The sequence below is a fragment of the Pinus tabuliformis genome, chromosome 5_1, assembly GCF_031772625.1.
Source record: "Pinus tabuliformis cultivar Carrire ecotype Pingquan chromosome 5_1, CPIR1, whole genome shotgun sequence".
NCBI classification, from domain to species: domain Eukaryota; kingdom Viridiplantae; phylum Streptophyta; class Pinopsida; order Pinales; family Pinaceae; genus Pinus; species Pinus tabuliformis.
Window position 1 is genome coordinate 249,978,270 of NC_142305.1, and position 18,750 is coordinate 249,997,019.

At 39.5% G+C, this 18,750-nt stretch overlaps 1 protein-coding gene across 4 annotated transcripts in view; it reads left to right on the forward strand.

The window, feature by feature from the left end:
* LOC149164347 (uncharacterized) overlaps positions 1 to 18,750 on the forward strand; it is a 309,541-nt gene that overhangs the window by 29,400 nt on the left and 261,391 nt on the right. Inside the window, exons 2-4 of one of the 4 annotated variants that reach the window (XM_089432068.1) lie at positions 5,097 to 5,267; positions 5,467 to 5,634; positions 17,508 to 17,595. In XM_089432068.1, coding sequence (XP_089288194.1) covers positions 5,555 to 5,634; positions 17,508 to 17,595 — 168 coding nt within the window. In that variant the 5' untranslated portion in view covers positions 5,097 to 5,267; positions 5,467 to 5,554. The remainder of the gene's footprint in view (positions 1 to 5,096; positions 5,268 to 5,466; positions 5,635 to 17,507; positions 17,596 to 18,750) is intronic. The other 3 variants (XM_089432067.1, XM_089432066.1, XM_089432069.1) reach the window with 3 other exon arrangements.

Consider the following 18,750-nt stretch of genomic DNA (forward strand, 5'->3'; position numbering starts at 1 on the left):
TAAAGCATATCATAAAGATAGATATTATAGTCCCCAACAATCTCCAAGAAACAATTTTCCAGGAAGAAATCATGAATTCTTATTCATGAACAATGTAGAATGCTTCAAGTGTCATAACATTGGTCATATGGCACGTGATTGTAACTTAACTTGGGCTCTTACACAAGCTAGAACCATGCAAAAGAAGAAAGTTACACAAGTATGGAGAAGAAAGCAAATACAATTCGAAAGTTCCTTGAGCTCTCTAGCCAACAACATATGTCATTGGCTTGAATATTGACAATCTAAGCATTAGATGGGAAGACTCTGCCAAAAGAGATGATGCATACAGTTAGGGGGAGCATGTGATTCTTGATCATTATTGCAGAAGCTATTAGTGAAAAGGGTCTTGATGAAATCCTTGTTGAGCTATATTAACAATCATTCTTTGATGAAGATCATTTCTCAGGAGTACTCCATTGAAGAACATGATCCTGTAACCATTCTTTGGACTGTTGTTAAAGATGCTTTCCACTTAATCTCTAAGTAGTATTTGGAACAACAGAGAATGTCATCTAATACTAAAGAAATAGGGCAAACAACTATGGTGCTGTTATCACAGAAGTTTATGTCTTGACTCAGGGATTTAATGTGAGAACAGATAAATTCTGGACACTAATAGAGGCAATCTTCAAACAAACAGATACATCTGGAATCGAGTTTGAAGTAAGAGCAACTGGGATCATATAACAAAACTGAAGCATTGCAAAAAGATGCAAATCAGCAGAATGATTTTTAAAAGATAGTCACAGATTGGATATGCAAATTTGCTGGGGAAATAACTTGCTGAGATATGTACAAGAACACAAGGAAAAGATGGCTCATAGAAAGGAGAATGTGGTGCAGTCAAATATAACTTATGCTAAGACTGGTCACTGAGAAAATATAGCAACAATAAGGCATAACCTCTCACCATTTCATCCAAATGCGGTGATGTTGAATGCGGATGGCAGTGACTGAAGGAGAAGCACAGAGACACAAAGGAACTCGAATCTGAAGAAAGATAACAAGAAAGAAAATTTCAGTGGCATTTTCTCTTTATTCGGACTATGAAGGCCTCTCAATTCTGACTGTGGAGATAACAATATGGATTGAAGCATAAAAACCTGGACTTGGACACTTGGTGTATGGCTATTTGCAATCTGATTGAAAGCATTCAAGTAGAGCATCTTTAAGCATTGTTGAAGCCATGATAAAGTATTTATGAGACATGAAGAGGGAATAATGTGCTAATTGATGATAAAGCATCAATCCTTCTATCTTGAGTAAAAAGAAGAAGAGCACTATGATAGGGGGAGTCATAGACCCATGAAGATCTACCATTCATGAAGAACAGAAGCAATTTGATAGGGGAGTCCCAGAGCACTCCTTTGCCATTGATGTCAAAGGGGGAGAGAAGAAGAATATTGCCATCAATAACAAAGGGGGAGATTGTTGACCTAGGTTGTCATTGATGCCAATATGGTAATATTCTAGATACTAGATGATGATATGAAGCCAAGGGGAAGCAGAGCAAATCCATGAAGAGATAGGAGCAAAGCCATCAAGATAGCCAAGCCATAAGCAAGAGTCTGTTAACGAATGAGTTAACATAGGAGGCATATCAAAGCATATTGCAGAATATCAGAGCAAGAGAGGCATATCGGAAAAGGCAAAAGCCATCAAGGTATGAAGGTATCAGAGAAGATCTTTGAAAGACATTGCCAAGCCAGAGGAGCCACATTGGAGCAAGAGGAGCCACAATCGGAGCTACACGAGGAGCCATATACAGAGGAGCAAACAGAGCTATCGGAGGAGCAAAGAGCAGACAGAGCCATCAGAGGAAGCAAACAGAGCCATTGGAGGAAGCAATCAGAGCTATCGGAGCCATCAGAGGAAGCAGACAGAGCTATTAGAGCAAGAATGCCAAAGAATACACTATCGGGAGCAATATATGCCACAAAATGGTTATATGCATGCATTAACACTATCAGAGGCCAAAACTCATATATATATATATATATATATATATATATATATATATATATATATATGCATTAACACCATCGGAGCCCAAAACTCATATATATATGCATTTACACTATCGGAGGCCAAAACTCACATATATATGCATTTACACTATCGAAGGCGGAAGACTTGGTTGTACTGCAAATACACTATCGGAGGTGGAAATCATAGTTGTATTGGAATACACTATTGGAGCGGAGATATATATATATATATATATATATATATATATATATGGATATCATATAACCGTGATATATGTGGACCCGCTGCACATTATGAAACGTTTTATTGTATATCGGATACGCCCATTGCAATAATGCCCAAAGGGCTGTCCAGCGCCGATTGCGATTGCAAGACCGGCCTCGATGCAACATTATAGTTGGGCTTAATACGATATCGCATCCGCCATATCGCAAGTGTGTAAGGCCTTGCCGCGGATCCGATGGAGTTATCAACTACTGCTTAATATAATATCGCGTCCAGTGGAGAATCGACCATCGGCCATCAACGATGTCATGAGCGCGACTGTCGATTGTGATTGCACATCGGATCCGATGCGGTTATAGACTCAGGTGATTTAAATTTGAAGTCCGCCCATAAGCGGTTCAGTCGTTTTGTTTCATATATTCCTGTGTATTTAAACATTTGTATTGCGCGGGGTTCTTTAGGTCAAAAACCCTATAATAACGCTCCCAATAGTTCAGGAGGCTGAATTAAAGCCAATTGCGATTGCGATTGAGACATGGCATGTCCGTTAAACAATACAGTCTCTGTGTATGCCTATTATCATTAAAAAAACGGGGTTCTGTTATAGTTTTAACATACAGCAACCGAAAAGCCAGGAAGCCGAATGGAAAGCTAGCGCAGAGGAAGACACAACGACCGAAGATCAAGCGAGGCAGAGGAAACTACAGAGACCGAGGAGGAAGCCAAAGAGCCAACGGAAAAGAGGAAACTGACAGTCAGAGGCATCGGGAATGTATACAACAACAAAAGCAGAGAACGGGGAGTGTTGAAGTAGAAGTTGTGTTGTTGAAAAGGTTGGAGGAAATAGAGGCAGCAGTAGGGTCCAGCAGAATAGAAAAGGGCTGAAGGACCAACATGACAGAAGGCATTCGAAGGGTGAGCTTCTCAGCTAATCGTGTTACCCTATGAAAGAATTAATCAGGTATAAATGCAGCCTGAAGAATAATTTTGTGATGTAATGAATAGAGTTTTATCTAACATTGTTTGAAGGGAGAAGTAGTCAGCAGAGAAGCAGTTATACTGAAGCATTCACTGTAAGAACAGATGCTTGAACAGGAAGTTGGTTCTTATGCAGAGCTTAGTGCAACTATGAGTAGACTCACTAAAGCTGTGTGGAAACATTATCAGAGGTCATCTATTGGAGACTCTGTGTGGATAGTATGAAGAATTGTAAAGACTCCTTCATGAGAAGACTGACTGTCATTGATGCTGTAGCATGGAGACTACAGTGAAGCTGCAAATAGACAGAACTTAGTAATGAAGAGTTCTAAGAGCAGAACATTACTATCAAACGTGCCTTGACAAGATTGGGTCAGAACCCTTGGGGCTGGTGCCTTAGAAGCAAGAAGGATTGGAGTCCTTGGGGCTGGTGCCTTAGAAGTAAGAAGGATTGGAGTCCTTGGGCTTGATGCCTTAGAAGTAGGAAGGATAGATGTCTTTGTGACTGGTGTCTCAGGAATTGGAAAGGATTGAAGTCCTTGGGGGTTGGTGCTACTAAGTCCAAGATTGTTGCCTTGGCGAAACATGGTTGGAGCTCTGGTGGTTGGAGCCTCACAAAAGTCCAAGTTGGTGCTTGGAAACTGATTGCAACCACTTATGTACTGTATCTATTTTACTGCAAAGATTATATTAATAAAAACATTTATTCTTGTTGTTCATCTTGTGTTCTGAATATAAATGTTTTAACTGGCAAAACAATAGTCGAAAAAAAAAGAAACACTGATTCACCCCCCCTCTCAGTATTTCCAGCATAACTAGCCCCTTGTCATCATGTGCAATCTGGGAATGTAGCTCAATGCTGTATTTCAATGGGATTCCATCTACTCTCTTAGTGAATCTTCCCCTATTTGTCTACCATGAAACCTGCCTATGATTTCTGTACGCTGGAATTCTAAAATCTGTGTGATATATATGTCCTCATCCACCACCCTCCTTACCAGATCTTTCTGCCTCTTTACATACTTTTGGATTTATTCCTTATGATTGTGCCCTCAGCCCTTTCACCATTTCTTCCAGTGCCCTTACTTTTCTCAGAGCTTCTAACTCAAGGCTTCTTCATCAAAGCCTAGCCTTTTAAACTCATCATTCATCCACTGCTCTGTTGGATCCGTCTTACACAATTATGAGTATATCTTACCAGTGTATCTTTCTGAGAAGTTCTAGAACTTTGGTCCCCACATTCTGGCTTCTGAATTGATTGAATGGAAATGTTAACTCACCTCCCTTGGGGAAGATCTCCCTTAATGGTTGCATTGTATTCATTGTCCTGAAACCTGAGCTTTTCTGACCCGTATTCATTCCACCTGGCAAAGGTGTGCTGGCTGGTTTTATTCCATTCTTGTTCCTCCTCCTTGGAAGTATTTGGAATCTTTACCTTAGCTTCCAGGCTTCACTAGAGGCTTGTTCCTCCACCAGCATATGATTCCCTAGTTGAAACAAAGACTTCAACCCCCTCGAAGGGATCAGGTGTATGGTCTAGGAGTTCCTTGTCAGACCCCCATCTCCTCTCCTTTTTTATCATTTATTATTTGCTATAAATATTGTTTGTACAAATCAAATTATTGGTCTTAGCTATAGTCTCATACTTTTATATTTCACAGGGAAAATGGAAACTTCATGTGCTTTGCTTTAAGAGCTATTAAGGCACATTATGTTATTTACCATTAGCTTCCTTATGTTAATTGAATAGATACAAACAAGCTTGGAAGAAGAAGAATGAGATGTATTTTGGGATTATTTATAACATAGGTATTGTTTGCGAGTCATGATGTTGCCACTTCAAGTGACTTCTACATACTCAGTTACATGTTTGAAATAGGGACACGGACTATAACTGCACTGACATCTTAAGGCGGCATCCGTGGGACACATTCTATTTTCAGTGACGTGCCTCAAAACAGCCACTATGATTTTCCCCAACTTGCTGGAAGGTGATATTTAGAATGGAAAGGATTCTTCAGTCTCCTATGCAGGTAATTCAATTTTGCTTGGTTAAGTCTGCAACTTAATTCTTTTTCCCTGAAATTCTGGCCAAAACCTTATAGATTATTGCAGTTTGTGGCATATTTAGTAGTAACCTTCTGTTTTGTCCTCTTGATTGATAATCATGCAAGTGAATGACAGGTTAGTTGTTACTTTTTTTTAATATATATCTTGACTTTTGTGTAACAGGGAATTCTAAACATTATTGAAAGAAACCTATCAACAAAATGTTTGATTTTGGGCATGAATATCTGAATTCTGTGCATTTGTTGGGCAGATGGCGAGGAAAAGTCACATTTGTGGTAACTGTGAGAATGTAAATCTCCCTTCAGCATGCCCAGCTTGTGTGAATTACGGGTACTCTTTTAATTTATCACCAAGTTTATTCTAGTTTATCTGAAATGTCAAGCTCAGATTACTGTTTCCTGTTAGTTTCGTTATAATTTCTAAGGATAATTCATGTTGTAGTTAATATGTTGTTACCACATCACAGCTTCTTGTGAGTCAATTGTCATTTATGGACACGAAAGTGTCATTGATGCATGTGGTAAGAATTTCAAGGGTGGAAGATCTATCAATTCCAAAAACTTAATCATACAGAAGGTCATTTGGAATAAGAAGTCATAATGTGGGCTTTGATGTTGTTGCCAGAGACCAACCACTGATTCTTTGTCTGAAGCATTTCTGTGATTTTTGTTTTTTAAGAGAAGCTTCATTATTTAAGTTACAATTTTTTTACAGCAAAAGTGTGGTGTATAATGCTTCATCCTAAGTTATTTTGTCTAATCACGCTCTCTTAGGAGTGTATCAAAACAGTGAAAATTGGTTTATGAACAAAGCTGTAGGGTCAAGCATAGGTTGTTGAACTTGAACTTCTATTTGGATGACATCTATGCCCTGTAGGCCATGTACATTCTATCCATCTTTTTTTGTTGTTATGATCTGTAAGTGCCATGAATATTCCACTGGACAATTCATCACAACAGATCTGATAAAAATTTACTGCCCCGTACGCCATATACATTCTATCCATTTTTGTTGTTGTTGTTCTGATCTGTATATGCCATGGATATTCCACTGGACAGTTCATCACAACAGATCTAATAAAAATTTACCAAAATCTGAAATCTATATTATGAGGGTTAATTTTTCCTTAGATTATATATATATTAGTTACTGTTTTTTCTTATGCATGCTATATATAAAAATACAGAAAATAGAGAACAAATAAAGACGATCATTCACAAACCATACTAACACCAAGATATGATTTAGGAAACCCTTTTGGGAGAAAACCCAGTTGGAAGGTAAGGTTTCTCTGCTCTCTTTTTCTTTGAATGGAAATGGTAATACAAAGGAGTGAGACATGTGGCCTGTGGGTTGTTGTAGAGCACAACTGTTAGTTTTTGTAGCATCAGATGGTGTTATAGTTTCGAGACTTTGTGGAGAGGCTAAAACACAAAAGTTCTCCAAAACCCATATTTCTGGGAATTCCACCTGGAGACGAATCAATTAGAAATTTCCTAAGTATAACTTAGGAAAAATGGTTAATTAATAGGAATTAATTGAGAAAGGTGTGAATCATCTAGAAACTCACACAGATCAACTTGGAGATGATTTCAACCATCGATTAAGTTTTAATCGTGGCCGTTGGAGTCCCAACTGGAGATTATAAGAAGAGGTCGATGGATAGATGGAGAACACGCTAGTGTAGATACTCAGTGATTTAGACAGTTCAATTCTCCAGTGCAAATGTTTCAGCGGGAGATATTGAGTTAGAGATCGAGTAGCAAGTGTCAGAGGGGCAAAGACAGTGATCCGGAGGAAGATTTCCAGTTCCGGAGAGGCAACAACAAGTGACTGAAGTATTCCACAATGAAGCTAGCCCAAAATAGCCGCAAGGGTCACACGGAATTTTTTGACGGGTCGTAGTTAGGGTCGTGTGGGTTTTCCTAGCACAACTGTGTGGATTGTCAGCGTCAGAAATGACATGTGTAGGGGTTGGACGACCAGTTTTTAGAGGGAGACAAAGGTGGAGGTTGTTTAACTAGGCTTCCAAAGATTGTACTCAGATTTTCACTGCTACATAATAAAATAAACCCTTAGCTGCTACAACCGGTTTTCCCACATTGGGTTTTTCCGGGGACTTTTGTCCAAAATAATGGTGTCAAAATTTTGTGTGTGCTAGTATTTCTCAGTTCCTGTTTTTGCTTCTGCAGTCTTTAATATGGTGAAGAAATTGCATTGTGAATATTTCGTTATTTTGCTGTAAACAAAATAAACTGCATAATTAAATTTATAGTCAGAAGAAATATTTTTAGTTACTTCATTTCAAGGAAATTTCACATGGTATTAGAGCCTATTTGATGGACAGGAAGCTCAAACATGAAGGGTAAAATTTGCGGCTTAGAGGGAGCTGCAGTATGAATTTTTCGGAGGGCGGCACGAGTTAGCTTAGAACAACTGTGAGAGCTTAGCGAGATTTCTCTGTATAGCCGCGTAAATAGCGTGAGTACAAATTTCACAGTCGCGAGTGTAGCGGAGGGAGCAACAACACAAATTTTCGTTGCGCAGAGTTCTTGTCTGGGCACAAAAGGGTTTTGCAATAGTTTGCTAGAGCATAATCAACGTCGGGTGGAAGCAATGTTTTAAAACTCCGACTCGGGTTCGGAACTGGCCGAGGGTCGTCTCCCACTCTGACTCCAACTTGATATTGACTCCACTGGTTTGATTTCAGTGACTCGGTCATTGTAAAAAATACATCAAATATTTATTTTTTTAATAAAAAAACTTAATTTTAAATATTTTCATTCATGTTTCCAAACACAAAGCATTAGAATATAAAGAGAAGACAACATATGATCAAAGTAGGCTCATGAATATATCCATTATTTCAAAATGGCACCCAGTGCACTGTCCAATACATAATATATACATGACATAGAGATCAAAACAAAAACACATAACCAAGGAGGCTCTAAATGGCCTCTACAACAAAAGTAAATTGTAAAACATCACTAGTCACCAGTACTATGAAAATGCCACTGCCAACAAATTTGTGAACTGTTGTAGCTTATTCTTATGCATGTATCAGTTCATAATTGCAAAGCAGTTTATGAGATTAATCACCCGAGATGCAAAAGAAAGGTATCAATGCCTAATATCCAAAGCTAGCGCTCAAGAACAATGCAAGACACCATTGTTATTCCAGATCATACCACTACACATTTATATCAGTTAGCTGTGGCAAAAATATCAGTCTTAGTAAAGTAACTAGACCTCATAAGATACCACTGGCTGGTTCGGCCGGTTCGGTAACAAACCAGTCACCAGACTAGTTTTTCTGCCAAGCCAGTTCGACCAAGGGTATGGCTCAGTTAGCTCGGCCGTTTTTTAAAACAGTGGGTGGAAGAGAAAGTGCACACACAAAGGGATGAATTTCCAGATTTTCCTAGGGGGTTTCCAGTTCCAGTTTTCCAGAGGAGATCCATAATTTTCCAATTGTAGAAGGCCGTGCAAATTTTCCAGACTAGCCAGTTTGAGTTGCTGAGGTTATAGTTCGCATGCCAGTTTTCCGGAAAAGGACATTCAGAATGGTTGAGCGAGTAGTTCTAGAGAGCAGTTGAAGGTAGAGTGAGGTAGACAGAGCAGTTCTGCGCATTCCAAGATGGAGTGCGAGTTTCAGAACAGGCATTCGAGCAGGAAAACCAGAGGAGATTCCAATTTTGAGCTTTTGCAGATATGGTCACAGTCGGGCTTAAAGATCAAGACAGATTGGACGGTGCCTCCAACTATGTCATTTGGAAGACTAGGATGTCCTTTCTCTTTGATGAGCATGATCTAAAGACCTATGTAGAGAACATTGTGGCAGAACCTACTGATGCAGATCAACTGAAATAATTCAATAAGATGCCAAGATGAAGCGGATGATCATGGATGGAGTCTGGACCATATAGTCTCACACATATCGGCCAAGAATACGACCAAGGAGATGTGGGGTGCTCTCGCAGGGTTATACTAGAATCCTTACGAGAAACAAAAGATGTTCTTGAAAGAGAAGCTGAGGAACATTAAGATGCATAAGGGTGAAGGAATTGATCCCTTTTTCACCAGAATTCAGGAAATCCAGGATCAACTTGCAGCTGTAGGAGAAGTGCCTCAAGATACTGAGCTTGTGCGTTTGACCGTGAATAGTGTCTCAGAGGATTGGGAAATCTTTGTCCAAGGTATTTTGGGACGAGATACATTACCAAGTTGGGACGAGATGTGGTCAGACCTGTAGCAGGAGGAGATGAGGCGAGCATTAGTGAAGACCTCCATCAACGGCAACAACAACAAGGGATTGAAAGGTGTGAAGGAGGAAGATAATGTGGCCCTTGCATCAAAGGGTCCCAGTCAGGGACAAGGTTCGTAGGGGGAGAAAAAGAAAAAGAAGGATCTATCTAAGGTCAAGTGCTTCAGGTTTGTCGAGGTTGGCCATTACAATATTCAGTGTCCTCAAAGGAAGAAGGACAAGAAGGAGAAGTAGGATCAAGCGGTAGCATCCGTAGAGATAGACAAATTGTCCTCCAGGTTGGAGGAAGACTTCGCCATGTTTGTAGCTATATCTCCAGGAGTGAGGTGGGGCGATATGGAGCTTTAGTCCCAGAGCTGCGCAGAGATTTGGGCAGGGTCTAGTGAGGTGAGCATCAAATGGTATTTACATCAGATGGTGTTTCCTCATGGATCATTATCTTGTGACAGGGGCCCACAATATTCATTAACAAGAGGATCAGTGTCAGCTGATGCAGTCAGATTCCAGAGTGACAATTGCAGACTAGTAGTAGTCAAATGCTGAAGAGCGCCGAACAGGATGCTCAGAAGCAGAATCAACAACAACACAGATTTCTCAGTAGACATTGCAAAAGCTAGTAGCAATTAGATGCTCAAGAGATGGTTGCAGCGCAAAGACACAATTGATTCAGTATTTTGGATGCTTCTCAGTAGTTGCAATAACAACAACAACAATTGAGAGGGAGTTGAGTTGCAGTGAAAATGCAGAGTTGGCAATAGTATAGGATGTATAGTGTAGTGTCAGCAGTAGCAGCACAGATGCAACATCGCTCAACTGCAGTCAGTGGCAGATGAATTAGAGTTAGCGCAGTGGTTGGTGGATAGTGGCAGGCAACTACAGTTGTCAGACATCAACAACGTGGTTGGAGGATGTTGCCGAGATAGGGTGTTGTGTAGTTGTGCAACACTAGTTGGAGAGAACACCTTCCTCGCTAAGAGGGAGTGTTAGTTTTTGTAGCATCGGATGGTGTTCTAGTCTCGAGACTTTGTGGAGAGGCTAAAACATAGGAGTTCTCCAAAACTAGAAATTGTTTCTGGAAATTCCACCTAGAGATGGCTCAATTAAATAAATTGACCGTAATTAAAAATTTTCTTAGGAATAGTGATTAATTAATAGGAATTAATTGAGAAAGATTTGAACCATCTAGAAACTCACACGAATCGACTTGGCGATGATATCAACCATCGATTAAGTTTTAATCGTGGCTGTTGGAGTCCCAATTGGAGATTATAGGAAGAGGTCGATGGGTAGATGGAGAACACGCTAGTGCAGATACTCAATGATCTAGACAGTGCAATTCTCCAGTGCAGGTGTTTCAGCAGGAGAGATTGAGTCAGAGATCGAGTAACAAGTGTCAGAGGAGCAAAGACAATGATCTGGAGGAAGATTTCCAGCTCCAAAGAGGCAACAACAAGCTAAGTCACATGACACGAGGACACGAGACATGGAGGACACGTAAATACGAGTATTCAATACGAAACGCAGCGACCTGGAAACAGGACACGGGGGACACGTTTTATATATATTTAATATATATATATATATATATATCTATATATATATATATATATATATATATATATATATATATATATATATATATATATATACCGAAATATAGTTTTTTATCCATATTAAATTGCAGGTTGCAGCTTATCTAATCAAATTAAAATATAATTGCTTCTCAAAGTTCATAGTTCACTTTAAAAAAATAAATAGAATCAAAATTTACTATTTAGAAATTAGAATGTGATATGCTTGGACTTGATTCTTGAATATTCAATGTTCATTGTTCATGTACAACTTACAAGCACATAAGAAAATAACTAAAGTCTAACCCTATTGATTTCCTCTGCCCCTCTTGCGAGAAAATGCCACAGCTTTCCCTTTCCCTCTAGATGTAGATGCTGGTGCTAGTGGAGTTGGCAGTGGAGTTTGCTATGCTCTAAAAGCTGAAGAACTAGAAGTAGGAGCTATAGGAGGTAGACCACGTCCTCTACTGGTGGCAGAGGTAGCCCGGGCAGGAGGTGTCACCTGGAAACATTACAATCTCCCAATCCTGAAATCCTGAAAAACTGACAAGTCTGCTGCATTTTGAATGATATCTAAAATTCTACTTTCTCCATATGAAATCCAATGAGGCCGGAACCACTCTCAAACATCCTGAGTCATTTCATGGTAATGTTAAAAATTTAAGTAAAAGGATGAAAATGAAGATTAAGGAGAATGTCACTTTTACTTTAAGAATTTAACATTACCATGAATAGCATATCAATACTAGGGCCTAGACTTGATCATTAAGCTCCTCCACTAAAAAATTATTTGTTTCTTTCAAAAAAATTGCAGCTTATGCAGGCAACGTTTTCTATCAACGGAATACGCGTTTTCCAGATGCAGGACACGACGAAAACTGGCGAATATGTTTTACATTTTACAAGACACGATGAAAAACGTTTTCGACACGTTTTAGGGCCGTTTTCGTGTTCGACACGTAAAATACGGGACACGGGACCTTGGAGGACGTGTCCTGTGACTTGGACAACAAGTGACTGAAGTATTCCACAGCGAAGCTAGCCTAGAATAGCCGCAAGGGTCACGCAAAATTTTTTGATAGGTCGCACTTAGGGTCACGCAGGTCTTCCCAGTATAGTCGTGAGTATCACGCGGGTTTTCCAAGCACAACCGCGCGGATCGTCAGAAGTAGAAAAGACTTGCGCAGGGGTTGGGTGACCAATTTTTAGAGGGAGACAAAGGTCGGGATTGCTTGTGGAGTGAGAATTTTCTCGTCAGATTCTTGCTAATTGGATAGCCAGCTGAGCTTCCAAAGATTGTACTCAGATTCTCACTACTGCATAATAAAATAAACCCTCAGTTGCTGCAACCGATTTTCCCACATTGGGGTTTTCCAAGGACTTTTGTCGAAAATAAGAGTGTCAAAATTTAGTGTGTGCTATTATTTCTCAGTTCCTATTTTTGCTTTTGCAATATTTAATTTGGTGAAGAAATTGAAGTGTGAATATTTCGTTATTTTGTCGTAAACAAAATAAACTGCATAATTAAATTTACAGTTAGAAGAAATATTTCTAGTTACTGCATTTCAAGGAATATTCACAAAAACCTCTCTATTTTCCCCCCTCTATCCACTCTTAGCTACTCTGCTCAACTATGGAACAAAATGCACTAGAATAAAATTGAACCCCTTTTCCTCCTAGTGGCTTGGTTATATCACAACCAACAAGGGGTTGAATTTGATCCATTCAACCCTTAATATGAGTTGCAACTTGACCCTTCTAGAGTCTTCTTCATAGGGACCAAGTGGCTAGCCCCTTTTCCATGAGTAATGAGAGTTGACGTGGCATCCTCTTGAATTATGGTAGCTAGTCATGATAGCTCAACTCTTGAGAGGCACAACTTTTGCCAATTGACGCGATTCTTGTATCATTGGAAAGATCTTTGAGTGTAGAATAACGCTATGTTGATTTTTCCATGTCACTTCAAAATTAGGTTTATGTCTTAGACACGATAAAAAACACACTAGCCACAACACAAGCACTTTGCACAATGGAAGATGTACAACAATGAATCAATATAGTACACATGAGAATTTTTCAACCTAAAACTTGTTATATTACAACTTTAATACAACAAACATAAGGCTCCAGTACCAGGGATCATGGCCCTCACAATTAGCCTTGATACAAGAATAAATAGGGCTTGATGTCAACAACTTATGACTCTCAAACTGCCCTTGAACAAAGTACACCTAACTTACTTGCTGAAGGAGATTTGAACTCAACCCTTTGCGTCCACGTACCTTGAACACCTGGCAGGTCTTTTTCCACCTCTTCTGCTGCTCACAAGTATTTTTGCATCTTTAGAATAGATTGCATCTTCAACTGATCAATCTACCTCTATCAACCTTCTAGCTATTCTTAGAATGATTGATCATAGGCTCCCAAACTGCCCTCTAGCAATCCTCTTGCTCCTCCAAGATAGCTTGCTCTCAGGGTCTTCAACTTTTTCCCTTTTATCACTGGTTTTCCAACTCAAATCATTGAACTAGGGCATGATCCAAACTGCCCTCTTGACTGACTTCTTTTCAGTTCCAAGACCAGTCCTTAGGGCACACAATTCTACCCTCCCACAGTCCACAACAATGAATGATCTGAGGGCTTTCTTGCATAACCCACACAACAATGAATGATCACCGCATACATTGTACTTAGGGCTACCACTATCATTGTCTTGAAACCAAACTTCAACCACTACATCAACCTAACATTCATTACATAGAAAACTAGTCACATGCCTTTCAAGGCATCTCGTATAATAACCTTGAAGGTCACGGTTTTGTGCACAAAATACTGAGGTTTTCAACCCTCTTTTAGGGCTCCTACAGTACTTCAGGGTTGCCCTAACTTCAACCTCCAAACTTCTCTCCAAAACCTGCGCAAACCTCACAGTTCAACCCTGTAAACCTCTGCGCATAGACTTAAGGGACTCAACCATTGTTCCATCTGTGCCACAAGCATTACGACCCCCTTGTCTAGCAAATCTAAGGGTCTCAACCCTCCTTGGATGCTCAGAAATTCAAATCGATCTGTCACAGAGATTTGTGCTACTCACATGCTTAGAATCCTCCACAAATTCACATCTAGCAGATCTCCTAGTCTCGACCTAACTAGAACATAAGAAATTAGATCAAATCACGTCCTTCCTCACTCCCTAGCTCGCTCCCTTAGGTTTGCAGCTCCTCAGATTAGTTTTCACTTTGATGAATGCACTTGTGATGTGTGAGAATGAGCTTAAATTCATCTTTATTATAGTGATCTATGGTGGTCTCACCCTCCACCAAGGGTCATGTCACATTGGTCAAGCCGACTTGAACCAAACCACAAAAACCCCACTAACATTAAAACTAAATTCCATTTTATTCTCCTTCACCACATCATGATGCCCTAGGTGCCCCTTAGTCCATCAAGGGTGCCTCTCATGCATAAATGAAAAAACCAATCAATTTTTCCGCTTGGTTTCGCACCCACAACTTTGGGTACAAAACCCATTGCTTGGGTACACTGCCCACAAACCACTTTTGTGGGTCAACGGATCACAAACCCAGTACCCCAGGGGTTGTGGGAGTACTTCCTAAGCTACACAAATCAACATGCTAGGGGTGTAGTGCTTGAAAAGCAAAGTTTTACCCCCCAAAAGCATCATTTAAGGCCTCAAATGGGTCCTAGAAGGTTTTTGACCCCAATTTTCCAAACTTGGTTCCGTTGCTAAAATTGCTCATGTAAGTTGATTTCTCTAATTTTTCCACCCTAAAAGCATTAAGATGGATGACAAACAATATAACAATCCCATTCGGATCATGTTCTTTGATACGAGAATAAAAAGCTTTAGTTTTGGTAATAAAAGCGGCTTTCATTGATTCAGGCCGATGTGGGGTCTTTTGTAGTGGGGCTAGTTTCTTTATAATGATAATTCATGTTGTAGTTAATAAATTGTTGCCACAATACTGTTGGACACATGAAAATGGAGGAGAAAGGTAAACATGTAATATATTTCATTAATAAGATATACATAATAAATACAACAATTTACGACTTGTTACCCACCCATGGGGTAACCCCAAGGAGGAAATTTTTCTCCTATTGTTTCAGCTTGCCAGCCAACACCCCTATGATGATCCACATATAGCTAGCCTTAGATACCTCTCATCCATGTTTTGGTTAGTTCTTTATTTCATCTAGCCTGCTCATTCAATGAAGGTGGGTCATCAAACATGAGGTACATTAACCATTTTTGTATTCAAGTGCTTTCATTTAATGTTTAAGGGCATTCAAGCATGGATCACAGGTTGGATTGGATGATAGACTACTTTTTGGTGTACACTTGTTCCCATGCTTTACCTTGGTGGTTATCAGTTTCCCTTGGTCTGATGTGACCTTCCTAGAGGCCTTTCTTTCATTGCCTAGGAGGGGCACAAATAGGGGGCTCTAATTGATGTTGCATGTCCATGGTAATCCATACTTATTCCACACACCTTCCATTTTTCCCTTGTATCCACCTCCATCTTTGGGTTGATTGCTCTCTGCCACCAATATTGTTTCCTTGTTTTCCTTATTCTTGGGTAGGGGCTTGGAAACTTTTCCCTAGGAGGTTGATGCAATAGAAAGAAAGGAAAGAACATGAGCCAAAATGTTAAAATGAAAAATATTTATAGGGATAAATGAAATTGCATGGACAGAAGCCTAGCTTGAGCTCTACCCACGTCACTAGCCGTCACCTAGTTCTTGGCCAATGCATGGGTTGTCTCAGATCTAAATAAAAGGAACATTGATTATCCCAACCTCAATGAGCAATGGAACGCTTATCTCTAAGGGGTCAATGATGAAAAGGGGGTGCACAAGAGGGGTGGTAAAAATAGGTGGAGGAAAGGGGTAACTCGGGCCCCATGATTGCACCCTTTTTACCCCATAACTCCATTGCGCCTTCTTGATGAACATTGCATTATTTCTGAGATGATTTGAGTGTTGATTTTTCTTTGGCACTTCAGAATCAGGTCTATGTCTAAAACACGATCACAAACACACTGAAATACCACAACTCCAAGCACTTTGCACAACGGAAATGTAATAGCAGTGAATCAACAAAGTACACAAGAATTTATGTCAACCCAAAACTTGTTTATATTACAACTTTAATACAACAAACATAGGGCTCCCGTACCAGGGATCATGGCCCTTACAATTAGCCTTGATACAAGGAAAACTAGGGCTTGAGATCAACAACTTATGACTCTCAATCTGCCCAAGAACAAGAACAATCTTGATTTACTTGCTGAAGAAGTGCTTGACCACAACCCTTTCAGTTCACTTGTCTTAAACACCTGGCAGGTCCTTTGCCACCTATACACATAGAGAATATTGCTGCTCCAATACCTCTACCTCAGCTGCTCCAGATTCACCTGCACACTTCAACTCAACAACTTTGCCTTCACACAGTGGCAATGCTCCTCCAAGGTTACTGTTCATGGGCCCAAATATCAGCTCAACAATTCTTCCTTCACGCAATAACCATGCTGCCCCAAAGTCACTGTTCACTTTCTCCAAACAAGGTCTTCAACACAGTGATTTATCCTCCACAAAATCAGTGTACATTAGGCCTTAACCAATCCAACAACTCATAATGGGTAGGCTGCTTCCTTGTTGTTGAAGATGAATAATAAGGAATATAACCAAATTTCGTTTTACTTCATTAGATCCAAAACCCTCAAGGCAGGGTAACACCATACAATAATGTTTTTATGGAAGGTTAAATTCCTGTTACTTTCCTTTTCTAAGGGGCAACCTCCCAATGGGCCAATGCTTTGATATGATAATAATACTTGACATATCCCTATGGAGGAGTCCTTTCTTATTTATGGCTATCTAGAAAACCTTAATCCTAACTACCATTTGCCTCTACATTAATGAATGGGCTATATTACATTATTTCATGATAATGCCTAGTGAGCCTTTTGAAATGGTAACTAACATTGTAACCACATCCACATTATGTTAAATGGCTACCATATGTATACCATTATTAACTCTAACGGGCTCTTCACCCCACATTACATCACTAGGAGGATCCCACCACTTGGATAGTGAATATTATATAAGGTCATGTCAATTGACATTTGCTTTTTAAGCTTTTGCTCGTAATTAGTGTGGTAGAATATAAATATTTTTCTTTAAAATGGAGAAATTTGATAAAGGGTTCTACTATTACTTTATGTTGATTGTTGGATTCTCATTTTGCATTAAATGCACTTCAGTTTATGTTGTTATTGATGCCATTTGTTTTCACTCTTTTTGACATGATTTTTTTAATTAATTTTGTTGATGGACAGGCTAAATGAGAAGTATAAGTTTCTCAATGTGTTGCAATGTGATCGTGATTCATTACTTAAAAGGTTGGATGCGAAGCTAATAGCTAAGGTTTGCACTTTTCTTTCCTAATCCAAAAGGGGTAGAAGAGAGGAGCTGAAAAAATAATTTGTTTTGCCACTTGTTTTAATTATATTACCTAGGAGGAAATGTGTGATGATGATAACTTCTATCTATTTGATAGTAACTTCACTTTTTGCTTATATATGTTATTTATAGCTAATGATTGATTCAAGGATATGGATACACCTTTTTGTTTCCAATAACTATGGAGATAACTCCTTGCCCATCTCTACATCTACCTTTGGTGCAAAGTAATGGATCCTTTTATCTTCTTGCATAATGATGTACTCATCATTAGTTTTTGTTAGGGTTACCCCTTACTATTCATTGTTTTATTTCAATTTTTATCTGTATTTCTTTTTTCATTGTTACCACAAAATCTAGCACTTGAGTGTAAAGCCTCTAAGCATGTTGGATTAAGGAATGATAGCTATCTACTAGTTTCGAAACTGATATCAGGTGAGCTTGTGCCACAACTAGAACTAGAGGCTGTAGCCAGAGCCTAGAGTCAGAGTCAACGAGAGCCAATGTTAGAGCTATAGTTAGAGAAAGACTAATGTTCCATGAGCACAATTTGGCTTGTGGTCCTCCTTAAACCGCCACTCAGTTAAAGGCTTACTGCTTCTGCTAGACAACAGTTTGTGGTCATATTTAGGCCATCATCAGGGAGCACTTCCATTTAGCAGAAGACATCAATTTCTAGCTAGATTCAAAATTGTTCTAGAAATTGCTTCGGGCCAAGTTCCAAAGTTGGTGGTCAACCTTAAACCACCACCGGTTGAAGACTTCAACTTTTGCTATCCTTTTGAGTTGGTGGTCAGCCTTAAACCACCACCAGTAGAAGACTTGAGATTTTGCTACCCATTTGGTTTGTGGTCTTCCTTAAACCACTAGATTCAAAGTGCACAACCAACCATTCACTGACATTTACCTTCATATTTCAATTCTCTTCTTGAAGTCACATACACCCCTTCAAATTAAAGGGGGAAATGTTGGAAACATAATCCTTAGATGTTATGTAAGATTGGAATATTTACTTGAATGGAAGTCAAAAGCCTCAGGTGAAGTTGAAGAGTCATGAGGAGTCTAAGAGACCTTTCAGAAGATGAAACCAAGGGTGTCGTAGCCTGGCTCCTCTCATGT